The sequence below is a fragment of the Phalaenopsis equestris genome, unplaced genomic scaffold, assembly GCF_001263595.1.
Source record: "Phalaenopsis equestris unplaced genomic scaffold, ASM126359v1 Scaffold000002, whole genome shotgun sequence".
Classification (NCBI taxonomy): Eukaryota; Viridiplantae; Streptophyta; class Magnoliopsida; order Asparagales; family Orchidaceae; genus Phalaenopsis; species Phalaenopsis equestris.
In genome coordinates this window covers 51,423,829-51,435,193 of record NW_018164444.1, presented here as the reverse complement: position 1 = coordinate 51,435,193, position 11,365 = coordinate 51,423,829, and the positions used below count along the sequence as shown (strand labels likewise).

The 11,365-nt window shown below is 35.4% G+C and overlaps 2 protein-coding genes across 2 annotated transcripts in view; both read left to right on the top strand.

Moving 5' to 3' along the window:
* The first annotated feature begins 803 nt into the window (after positions 1–803).
* Positions 804–3,070, top strand: LOC110039336. Its single transcript, XM_020744368.1, has 2 exons — positions 804–2,315; positions 2,694–3,070. The coding sequence occupies exon 1, from the start codon at positions 947–949 to the stop codon at positions 2,291–2,293; it is 1,347 nt and encodes a 448-aa protein (XP_020600027.1). The 5' UTR covers positions 804–946; the 3' UTR covers positions 2,294–2,315; positions 2,694–3,070.
* Positions 2,611–11,365, top strand: part of LOC110018866 (phosphoglucan, water dikinase, chloroplastic-like) — a 64,438-nt gene continuing 55,683 nt past the window's right edge. Inside the window, exons 1-2 of the mRNA XM_020716333.1 lie at positions 2,611–2,614; positions 2,705–2,862. Of these exons, the coding sequence (XP_020571992.1) occupies positions 2,611–2,614; positions 2,705–2,862 (162 nt within the window). The remainder of the gene's footprint in view (positions 2,615–2,704; positions 2,863–11,365) is intronic.

The following is an 11,365-nucleotide window of genomic DNA, read 5'->3' as shown; positions in this document are numbered from 1 at the left end:
GGCCTCTTTGGAATCAATTTTTTGTTTTTTTGTTTTTAAAGAATATATTTTGTTTATCTTTTAATTATTTTTCATTTTTTGTTTTTTAAAACAAAATAAAATTATATTTTAAAAAAGTGAAATCAACTTTTAGATATTTTCTAGGTATTTCCTTCATTTTTAAATTGAAAATAACGATGGCCAGCCATCGGGTGCTGCAGCTTCCCCGAGCACCGCTTTTAACCATCTCCTCATTTCCAAGCACAACCATTACTGCTTGTCCCTATAGATGTTACTGCCTCTGCCATCGCTACAGCAATCCTTGTTGCTGTCTCCGCAAACAACAGCCCCACAATCGCCAATTTATGCAACAAAAACAGCCCATATTTAATTTGCCAATTATGTTTTTATTTTTTTATAATTATGAATATTCAAAAGACAAACAAATAAATCAAAAAAATAAAAAAAGCAGAAAGTAATTCCCAAATGCCGCAAAATGTGTTTTGATTTCATATTTACCTTCCAACTAGGTCATGTTCATAAGAGTTTATATTTTTAAAACACTGTCAAATGAATAAAGTTAGTTGAATTATGTCTTGAAATTCATGGGAATTTGTGGCAATGCATAGAAGTTTAGAATGAATGTGTTCAAGCTTATTAATATTCATATCTATTAGAGCATTAAAGTATTTTAATTAGTTTTAAGCACAAATTATATGTGCCGTTTTCCTCTTGTTTGATTATATTGTTAGTTTGCATTATTTACGTTCTTTAATCATTGTAAATAATGATCACCAACAATTTCTGTACTTACATGGTTGTATTTGTTTCATGATTATTGTAGGCAGGAGGTACTCCTAGAGGTGGTGGGCCACCGAGAGGTAGGGGTAGAGGTCGAATAGGTCAGCACGCTTCTGTAAGGGATGGCGTGGGACCTCCCCCTTCCCGTGGCCGAGGGTTTGGGCGTATGAGCAGGGGTCGTGGAAGGAGACCCCAACAGTTTGCTCTTAACTCACAACAGCAACAAACTGAGATTGCACCAAAAGCTCCACAAAAATCACTTCTTCCAGTCGCTTGGTGTGATATATGTAGGGTGGACTGCAACAGTTTAGAAATTCTGGAGCAGCACAAAAACGGAAAGCGCCATAAGAGAACAGTGCTGAGAATTCAGGAGATTCAAGCCCAACAGAAGTTGAATTCTACAGAACTACCATCCAAGACTGCTGCAAAACCTGTTTTGTTCATACAAGGGGAAGTTGGAAATCAGCTCACCAATGAAGTCAAGAATGACGTGCTGGAGGAATCTACAGAAGGCTTTGTTGCATCAGAAAATAATCAACAACAAATGGGGCAATCAGTGCCTGCATCTGATATCACAAACACTGGGGGCTTTTTAACTGATGCTTTACAAGATGAAACCTTGCCTATGGATGGGCTTATTAAGAAGCGAAAGATATCCGGTTATGATAAGTGGAGCGGCTCCAAGCAGAAAATGATGAGGATTGGCCGTGGCGGGAAGCACTTCAAAAGCTTCGATCGAACACATAATCGGCCCTTTGAACGTCCCAAAGATCGCCCCAGAGACCGGCCGAGGGTTTGTACTGTATGCAATGTAATGTGTGATACAATGGCTGTCTTTGAGTGCCATCTCACTGGAAAGAAGCATATTTCTCGTATCAAGCGGTTTGAAGGCCATGGTTCTGTTTATGGCCCCATCAGTGTTTACATTCCTCCCAACCAACCAACAACCTATCCAAACAAAGGGCCAGAGCCATTGTTCTATGGTCTTCAAACTCTTGAAACTCTGCAACAGGGAGGTCATGGCGTCTTTCCTCAGCAGATGGAATCTGTTGCAGCTCAAGTAGAGGGTTTTGAAGAAGGTGAAGGTGTAGCTGATGAGCCTGTGGTTAAGCAGAACTTAGGAAACTTTGGAGAAGTAGGCCCTGCAACTAGTGGAGCTGCTGAGTCTATGGTTGGAAACTTTGGAGAAGTAGGCCCTGCAACTGGTGGTGCTGCTGAGTCTGTGGTTAAGCAGAACTTAGGAAACTTTGGAGAAGTAGGCCCTCCAACTGATGCAATTAACGAAGAACGAGTGGTTGCAATGCATGATCTAGATGAACGAAGCTCCCTTAACGATCCAAATGTGGGAGAGACTAATAATTCAGCACCATGTGATGATAATACAATGAATATAACCATTCTTCCTGCTGTGGCAGATGTCACTGCACCGGAGTATGAAGCTTCGAAGGAGTCTGAAATTGTTGTGCCTGGACTAAATGCCAATTCGGAAGATGCTCTTCCTAGAGGTGAATGACTGCAATGCAGGGTTTTCTCAGGTAACTAATCATAGTCCGTGAATGTTTTTTAGCAGAATATGATGGTGACTTGCTAGAAAAAGTTCTTGGAATTTTCAGTGATTTTGAACCTATGAAAATTTGACATTCGCTAGTTTCGCTGGCAAGTCTCGTTCGGATAATGAGTTATAATATTTTCTAACGTGTTTTCTTTTGTGGAGTACTGTTTTAAGTGTTCTAACTCATCTTTCTATATGGTTGTTCTTTCTATCAAAAGTCTAGATATTTTTATCTAAGTTTGTAGATCATCATCACATTATGACATTTTTTTGGGGGGATGGGTATTTCTTCAGCATTGTATGATTATCATTTGGCCTTCCACTTATCATAGCATGCCTAAAAAATAACATTTTTGTTCAGCATTGTTACAGTGGAGAGGCAGAACAACATGACTGCGTTGCTGCTCACGAACCCAACCTTTGTAGGCGTTAGAGACGAGAACGGTTTTCGTGATTATAGGATGCCTTTCATGCGCACCATCCATCTCCCAACCAACCAACCATCCATCCATCCATCAATTTGCGCATGGGTACATTTACATTTGTGCCATAATATTAAACAAGTCAATCTCCGAGGTCATTTCTGTAATAGCTATGTTCTTAACTTTAATTCCTTCCATTCATGTGTCCCAAACAATTCTGTTGAATTCCTTATTTGGATGGTGGAATACTTGTGGATATAGACCATTTATGAACAATCCACATAAATCCTGATGCTCTTTTTTAGATGTTTATTTTATTTTCTTACATTATATCCATATGCAGTGTTAGTTTTGTTTCTCCTAGGTTAATCAATTACTCTTCGCGGTGTTTCGGTGTTCCTAGAAGCATCTAATGTATTTTTGTTATAATAATTTGATATCAGAGCATCGTCTAGTCAAACATATGAATTGGTGTCATTAAAACTTTCTGATATCTTCGTGGTGTGCTTAAAGTCTTAAAGAGGACATATTCCGTAATTTGCACGAATTAGGAGGTGGATTAAAAGGCCCTTAGTTTGATCATCCTTAGTTTGAGAGATAAATTCTTTGAAATATGGTTGAGGACGAAGGTGTAAGGAGAAAGCCCAATTGAGTACTTATTGAGGATAAGTAGGAGCTTGGCAAATTAAGAAGAAGAGGGAGATTGAAATCCGAATCTAGAACGGAAATAACTGTGCTGCTAATGCGAAAGAAACCTCGAAAATGGAAATTTGAATTGTTTTAAGAAATGCTTGATGGAGAAGTTGATAAACGGAAATAACTGTGCCGCTACTGCGAAAGAAACCTCGAAAATGGAAATTAGAATGCGAATTGTTTTAAGAAATGCTTGATGGAGAAGTTGATGAAATAAATATAGTTTTGTCTTAGAAGCAACATCAATTGTGTAGGAGCAAAAGTATGAGCTTGATTTATTTTTATGGTTGCATATCCTTTTGTTGTTTCAATTGAAGATTATATTCTAGATGTTCAGCAAGGTTTGGTTTACTTCTTATACAAGGAGATGTTATGTATCAATTTCTTCCCTAGGCGGTGTTTGATGGCATATTAATAATAGGATTTTAAGGATGGATTTAACTCAAGTCCAGCCAAACACAAAAAAATTGAAGATTAAATTCAACTCTCCGTTAAAATGAATTTTCCCGTGTTTTGTTAGCTTTTCCCCTAGTTTTTGTCTCTTCCCCGATGTAAATCCGGATGAGACGGATTTATTCATCGTTGCTGGCAAGCTTCACCGTCAAAAATAAATCCAGATTTATCGGATATGATAAATTCTACGGGACTTAAATCAAGGATACAGCCAAACACCGCCTTAGGTAATTTGATTAGATTATGGCATTTTTGAGACCTATCAGAGTTTAGCAAGAGAAACATGCTTGCTTTTGAATTCCATGAGCATTGTGTTTAGGTAAGCATCATAAATTGAAGTTCATATTTCTAAATTTGCCCTAGACTATATTCATTATGGCTTGTGGGATTTTTCATTTTATGTCAGGTCAATAAGTGGATCTGGATGAATGTTTATATTTATTGGTTATTTCTGAAGGAAAGCATGGCTTTTATGTTTTAAGCAAAACAGTACATGCATACCACTCAACCTCTATATATTTACTTATCAAAAACTTAAAACTTCATTTTTTACATACATACCCTTTTATTCATGCATGAAAATGTGTATTTCAGTTACAGTTTGTTAGATATGCAAATGCATAGGAATTGGGTGGTATTCATGTGAATGCTCTTGTTCAGAAATGGAAGATACATTGGGAAGCCAACTGACAAAATATCAAGTGGGTTGGGGTTCATAATGGCTTAGAGGTTGTTCTTTTGAGTTCATGTGATGTGAAAGATTTGGGTGGCAAATATGTAAAAAAGTAAAGATTAGTTGTTAGATATGCAAATGCATTGGAATTGAGTGGTATGCATGTAAATGCCCCCATTCAATAAAATGGAAGATAGATTGGGAAGCAAACTGACAATATCGAGTTGTTTGGGGTTAGATTTGAGGCAAAATATATATCTTTGTAATTGGAGTGAGCTTCAATCAAGTTATGTAAAAAATATATATATTATATTATATCATATTTAATCTATATGATACATTATCTCAAAAATATCATACGATGATTTAAGCATGACTACGTCGCTCTATTATTTATTTATTCTTTTATTTTGAATTTAAAATTTATTAGTAGTAGTAATAAGATGGTAGGTTACTAATAGAATAAATTAGATAATAGAATATATGATGCTTCTTTTGATGATTATGAAAGTAATGGTGAATTCAGTGTGGATTTTGAGCCTCATGGAATATTTAAATTTTAAATGAATATTTATTTAGAATTATCTTTTAATTTTTTATTTTATATTATTATTTGATAATAAAATTTATAGTTTATATATTTATGATAATAAATCAAATGATTTGTCATATTTATGAATTATTTTAATTATATAATTTTATTTATTTGTTTATTTTATTATTTGAGACCCACCCTAAACTATTACTTCTTTTAAATATAAGAGAGTGAATGAAGCAACTTAGGTAAGTCTTCTTCTTGCTTATTTATTCACTTTTGAGGTGACATGAAATTATGGTAGATTGGTTGAGAGCCTTTGTTGAGGAATAGAACTTAGGGTTTGGTTCAACTCCCATATGATAAAAAGATTTTCTACAAATATCTCTAAATGCAAAATAGGATGATTTTCATCATATGATAGATATGTGGATATTTTTGTCATAAACACCAAGATTTCAAATTGCAGTTAAAAAAGCTCGTGTTGATTTTTTTCTTTTAAGTTTTTTGGATAAATGATCCTTAAGGGCACCATCATTAGTTGCTAAACGTCATTGTGATTCGATATTTTTGGATAAATGATCCTCTGGCTTCCTCTATCGTCCGGTTTTGTTGATTTGTCTATCTCTTCCACTAATATTTTGGTTAGGCCTATGCTCGATTTAACTCTGTTTAGACTTCCTCACCAACCCATGAGGGCCTCTACCCTTTCTAATGCACTATCATGAACATATCCCTTAGCTTATGTCTGATACTAACCTCAAAAATCTGTCAGATCTAATGGTGATGTTCCGAAAATCATTAAAATGACCTCTACGAATTAAAAAGTGTATAAGCTTAGTTAGCATAAAAAAGTAAAAATTATATCATACCTCGAACTTCCTAAAATACATATCCCAAGTGACAATCGGGATCTGCTTCCATAAGAGATATGTCTGGCCATTCTTGTTCTTGATGATCTCCATGATCCAGATCACGAGCGGCTTAAAGGGGTAGAACCTCCAAAAGAAATAATAGGCACATTATAAAATGGACTAAAAAATAAAATTAGTATACTGTAAAAAAAAGTTGACTTGCGAGTTACCGTCCAACTCAAAATAGACCCTGCCAGCGGTGTTTGTCATCTCAGGTGCTGGAGTCGAGGGGCCTGACTCATCGAATGAGGAAGCTGGGTGGAAATATGATGCAAGAGTGGGAGTTGGTGCCTACGAGGAACTTGGTGATGGAGGACGGGCAACATAAGGGGTCACTGAAGTGGCTGCACGAGTTTCATGCATTTTAGTTCCACTGATGACATTCTTCAGCCCCAATATGTGTTGCCTAAAGTCCCCTGAACGTCTGGCCTCTCCGGAAGTTGAGAAGTTGCCATCTGCGACGAAAAAAAATTAAAAATTAATAAGCATTATTATTATGTAATATAAGATAGAAAAATAAAAGCAAATCAATGAAACATGTCATGTCTATGCATAAAGTTAAAAAAAATTAAGCAGGACAACTACAGTGGAACAAGCCAAAGTAAAAGCAATAAGGTGCATAAATTAATCACTAAGTATACTTACCCTTTTTTAGTCTATTTCATTCGATGATCTAGATGTCGAAAAACTTAAAACTTCATCAATATTGTCATCATTTTCATACATATCTTGAGGAACTTCTTCAAAATCCCTGTGGTATCCTCTAGGGGCAACTCCTCCTCGATTGAGCTAAGCTGAATACGAAAATCAGATATAACTCACTGTTGGCGAATAACTTTTATAATATTTTGCGTCTCAAAATTTTTTTTGTTGTTTATTCTTCAATGCACAACTCAATCAAATTTATCACTTGCTCGACAAATATAACAAAGATAAGAAACCTAACTAGCCTGACAAGCCAAAATAAATGGGTCATGCTTCGCATATCTTTTGTTCAACTTATCTTCAGCAATATCATATGGGCCCAACATTCGTGTTCCTCAATTAGGAACGAGATCTAAACACCCAGAGTTGAACATGTAGACATTGAGTTCAACTTAGCTACGATATTGCAACTGAATTACTTCAATGAGTTTGTCGTAATTACTAATCTTATTATCTGTGTGTGTGTGTTTCCTCTACAAAAGCACTAAAATTATAAGTTGGTTTTCTTTCGCACCAGCAACTCATTTGAAATTTGTAATGATTAACTTCAAATATTTGTCATGTCCTCACACCATGATTAGACCTCCAAAGCAAGATCTAATAAGTAAAAACCTATGAGTTTGTTGCTTGTATTATAAATCTACTAGAAGTTCCAAAGCATAATTAATTTTACTTTGTAGAGTACAATTACACAACGTACCAGTGAAATTAAAGGTTACTTCAACATACATGTAATTTGAACCATTTTAGAAATTCTTCTTTGGTTTTCTTGCTTACTTTAAAGTCATCCTCTACTTTTAAGCTCTTTGTAAATAAGTTGCGGACATCATCGTGCGTATCATGTCTACCTAATGGTTCACTAGATAATTGGAATACCGATAACTCTATTTGTAAAGACATCTATGGACATCATCGTGATTTGTATATCCCAGCTAATTGGTAAAACATTCCGTAAAAATATATAATTAGATTTAATCTTATTGTAGGGATGGTTGTATTTTATCGCAGTTCAGTGGAGCATATGAAGTAGTTGCTGGAAGCTCTCTATCGTTTAGGTAGTGCGTATCATGTCTACCTAATGGTTCACTAGATATTTGGAATACCGATAACTCTATTTGTAAAGACATCTAACTAACAATTTCATGCATATGTTGCCCTTGATTGAAGCAATAAGAACAAAAAGTAATTGTCTTCTGTAATAGGTATGTCTCGCATATCGAACCCTTCAGACGTGCTTTATTCTTAGCAGTCTTTTTTATTTTATTCAGAAATCTGCACACTTTAGTCATTTTAGAGAAAAAAAAAAGATAATTGTTCACTCTAAACTAAAGGCATACGTCTCAAAGCGATACATCCACATGTAGTGCACTGGTCCCCTCAATATAGTCTCATGACATAAATGAATGAGCATACGCAACATTGAGTCAAAAAACCTAGGAGGAAGTATCTATTCGAGTTTGTACAACAATAACAGAATACCCGCATCAAGTCTTCATAGAGAATGAACACTTAAAGTGCTTGCGCACAACTCCTTGAAGAATGTGCTGATTTCGATCAATGGATTGAGTATTGGCTTTGACAACGCATTGAATGCAATAGGTAATAAACACAACAATAAAATATGACAAACATAACTTTTCATACCAAAATTTTTTTCCATCCTCAAATCAACACATCAACCTATGTTGGAGGAATAACCACTTGAAAGCTTCAAGGAATGCAACCATGTGAGATAATATGTAGCTTTGGGCTTTATTACTTTAGCTGCAGTTATCTCTTACAGTTCTAACCCTCTCCTTTTGTATTACTCTTTCTAATCCAATCTCTGCTTTAACATTGTCCTTTGTTGTTCCCTTGAAACCTAGAACAATATTAAATATATCATCGAAATTTTTTTTCTCAATATGCATAACATTTAGATTATACTTAATTAAATTGGTTTTCTAGTATGGAAGATCCCCAAAAATACTCCGCTTCATCCAAATATGTGCAATACCATAATCTGGAAGACAACTCGAGGCTAATTTTGGCCTCTTAGTGATCATTGGAACTTTGCCGATCATTTGCAATAGACCGCTTTTACTAATCCTTAGGGGTGGACTTGATCTATCAACTATATATTTGAAGAATGCATGTCATTCATCTGAAATAGGTGATCACGTGCGAATAACCTTTGGTGATAATCAAATCATGAATTTTTTTTTTCTTCCATGCTTCAAAGTGAATGCTTTAGACATGTCTATGCAGTAGAGATATGCCAATTTCCCGGTCGTTCTCCAACCAGATAATATCTCATAAGCCAGGAAATCATTGATCGTTCACATAAGAACAACTCTAAAATGAAAGTTTTGTTTTGTTGCAGTATCATAACTCAACATGCCATTTTTTCACAATACCTGTAGCTCATCTATAAGAGGTTGTAAGTACACATTAATTTTACTATTTAGGTTGTGTGGACCTGGTATGATCAAGGTTAGAAATTAGAATAAAGCGGTTATACACATATTAGGGAGAAAATTATATGGCGTGATAATAACTGACGAACATGAATAGAGTGATACAATATGTTTGTAAGGTGTAAACCTATCTGCACATAAGACAAGTCTAATGTGTCATGGTTCTGCTTCAAAATCGGATGACTGTGGTCGAAGTGTTTCCAAGCTTCAACAGGTGAGGGATTAGACATTGTATTAACACTAATAAAATTGATATTATGCCATGTCATGTAGGGAGTTGTGCGCATAGAAACAAACAGTCGTTGGAGCCATGGAATGATTGGAAAATAAAAGAGATGTTTTTAAGGAGTATTCTTCTGATTTTTTGCTCTTTCTCCCACTTGGTTTGAACCTATCGAAATTACAAAATTTGTATTTCGTCTTTTGTGCATCTTCCCTATAATATAACATATAGTTGTTCACGCAGCAATCTATCTTTCGAGATAGGAGTCTAAACTTCGTCACTAAATTTTTAGTTATTTACAAGGAACTAATTTGTCAACAGGGATCGTCTCATTTAATAATGTTGCTACCTGATTAATGCATTTTTTAGGCATGTTGAAATCACATTTGATAGTTAGCATTCTAAGGGCGGTCATTAGCTTTGTATCGAAGTGCATCCTTTCTACAATGCTTGTTGGGTGGCATTTAATAGTTCATAGAATTGTTACGCTTCATTGTTCGGTTCTTGGTCATCATCAAACACTCCCAGGAAAATGAGTGTTGCTTGCATCATCAATCATTTACTCATACATGTCAGAATCGTGAACAGTTGGAGGGGTATAACTTGATGAGGCTCCATCATGACCGTACTGAACATCTGGTTCAAATTCACCATGTGAAATCCAATACCAATAACCAAGTTTAAATCCCCAATGGTAAATGTCCAACTTCACTTCTCGAGGTGTTAAGTATGCTTGGTTCTTGTGCTTCATGAAGGGGCATCAAAACCTATCTTTTGAAAGGTAAACAGGCGGCTGTGATGCCACATTCACGAACTCTTCAACACCATCCAAAAACTCGTCAGTTAATCATTTTTTACATGGATATAATCTGGTATACATCCACAATTTAACGTTTTGAGTATCTATCTGTACCAACGATATAGCTTTATAGATTAGTACAAGGTCATTATGTCCCACTGAATGTCATATTTTTTATTTAAATCTTAGCCAATTACACGTCCTACCCAAAACCTTAGGTCACCCACACATCATACCCGAAACCCAAAGCCCACAAATCCAAAAGAATCAACTAATTAACCCATTAATAGCCAAACTAACCCATCAACCCACTAACCTTTTAAATTAGCACACCATTATCTCACCCTTAACCAAACAAAAATAAACACTATCCTATCTCCACCCAAAACTTACGCAGCACAAATTTCTTATGTAGTTACATATCTCACACATAAATTTTCATATTTACATACGTAACACAAATTTCTTATGTATTTACATATCTAACACCTAAATTTTCAAATTTATATACATATAAAAAATTCTTACATATCAACATTTTTCACACCTAAACTTATGTAAAATCATGAAATCCATACACGTTGCATATCTAACAAAGGAATACGAAAAAAACTCTGGCAAAACCTATGTATTTAAGCAAAAAATATGAAAACTTATGCTAAACAAAAACTTGGACGTGTGGAAGAAGATTTCTCATCTTGGACGGCGTTGGAGCGGTGAATCGGACCCAAAATCGCCATAAAAGCTCTGAAGCGACGAGGGAAAGCCGGAGGAGAAGAAGAAGAGTTCGAGCGTGAAGTGGAGTTGCGGTTCGTGGGAGCCTTATTTTAGGGCTTTTGCATCAGACTTGGCGTTTGCTAATGTCGACGCTAATAATTAGTAATTTTAGCGTCAATTATAACAGACCCGATTATGAGGCTAAAACGTTGATTTAGCATCCTCCCGTCGAAGCAACTCATATGTGTCTATTCTTTTAGGAGCGGAACCACGAGCAACGATAAACATACACTAATTTTGAGGCGAGCGACGATAAACAGACACTAATTTTGAGGTTGAAATAATTTTGTTGCTAATTCACAATTTTCCCGTAATCTGTGTGTATGTGTATCTTTTATGTTTACATATACATACATACATATAGATATATATATATATATATA

Excerpts from the sequence above, each read along its gene's own strand:
- LOC110039336 (XM_020744368.1), top strand. The coding sequence starts at position 947 with ATGAGCAGGGGTCGTGGAAGGAGACCCCAACAGTTTGCTCTTAACTCA.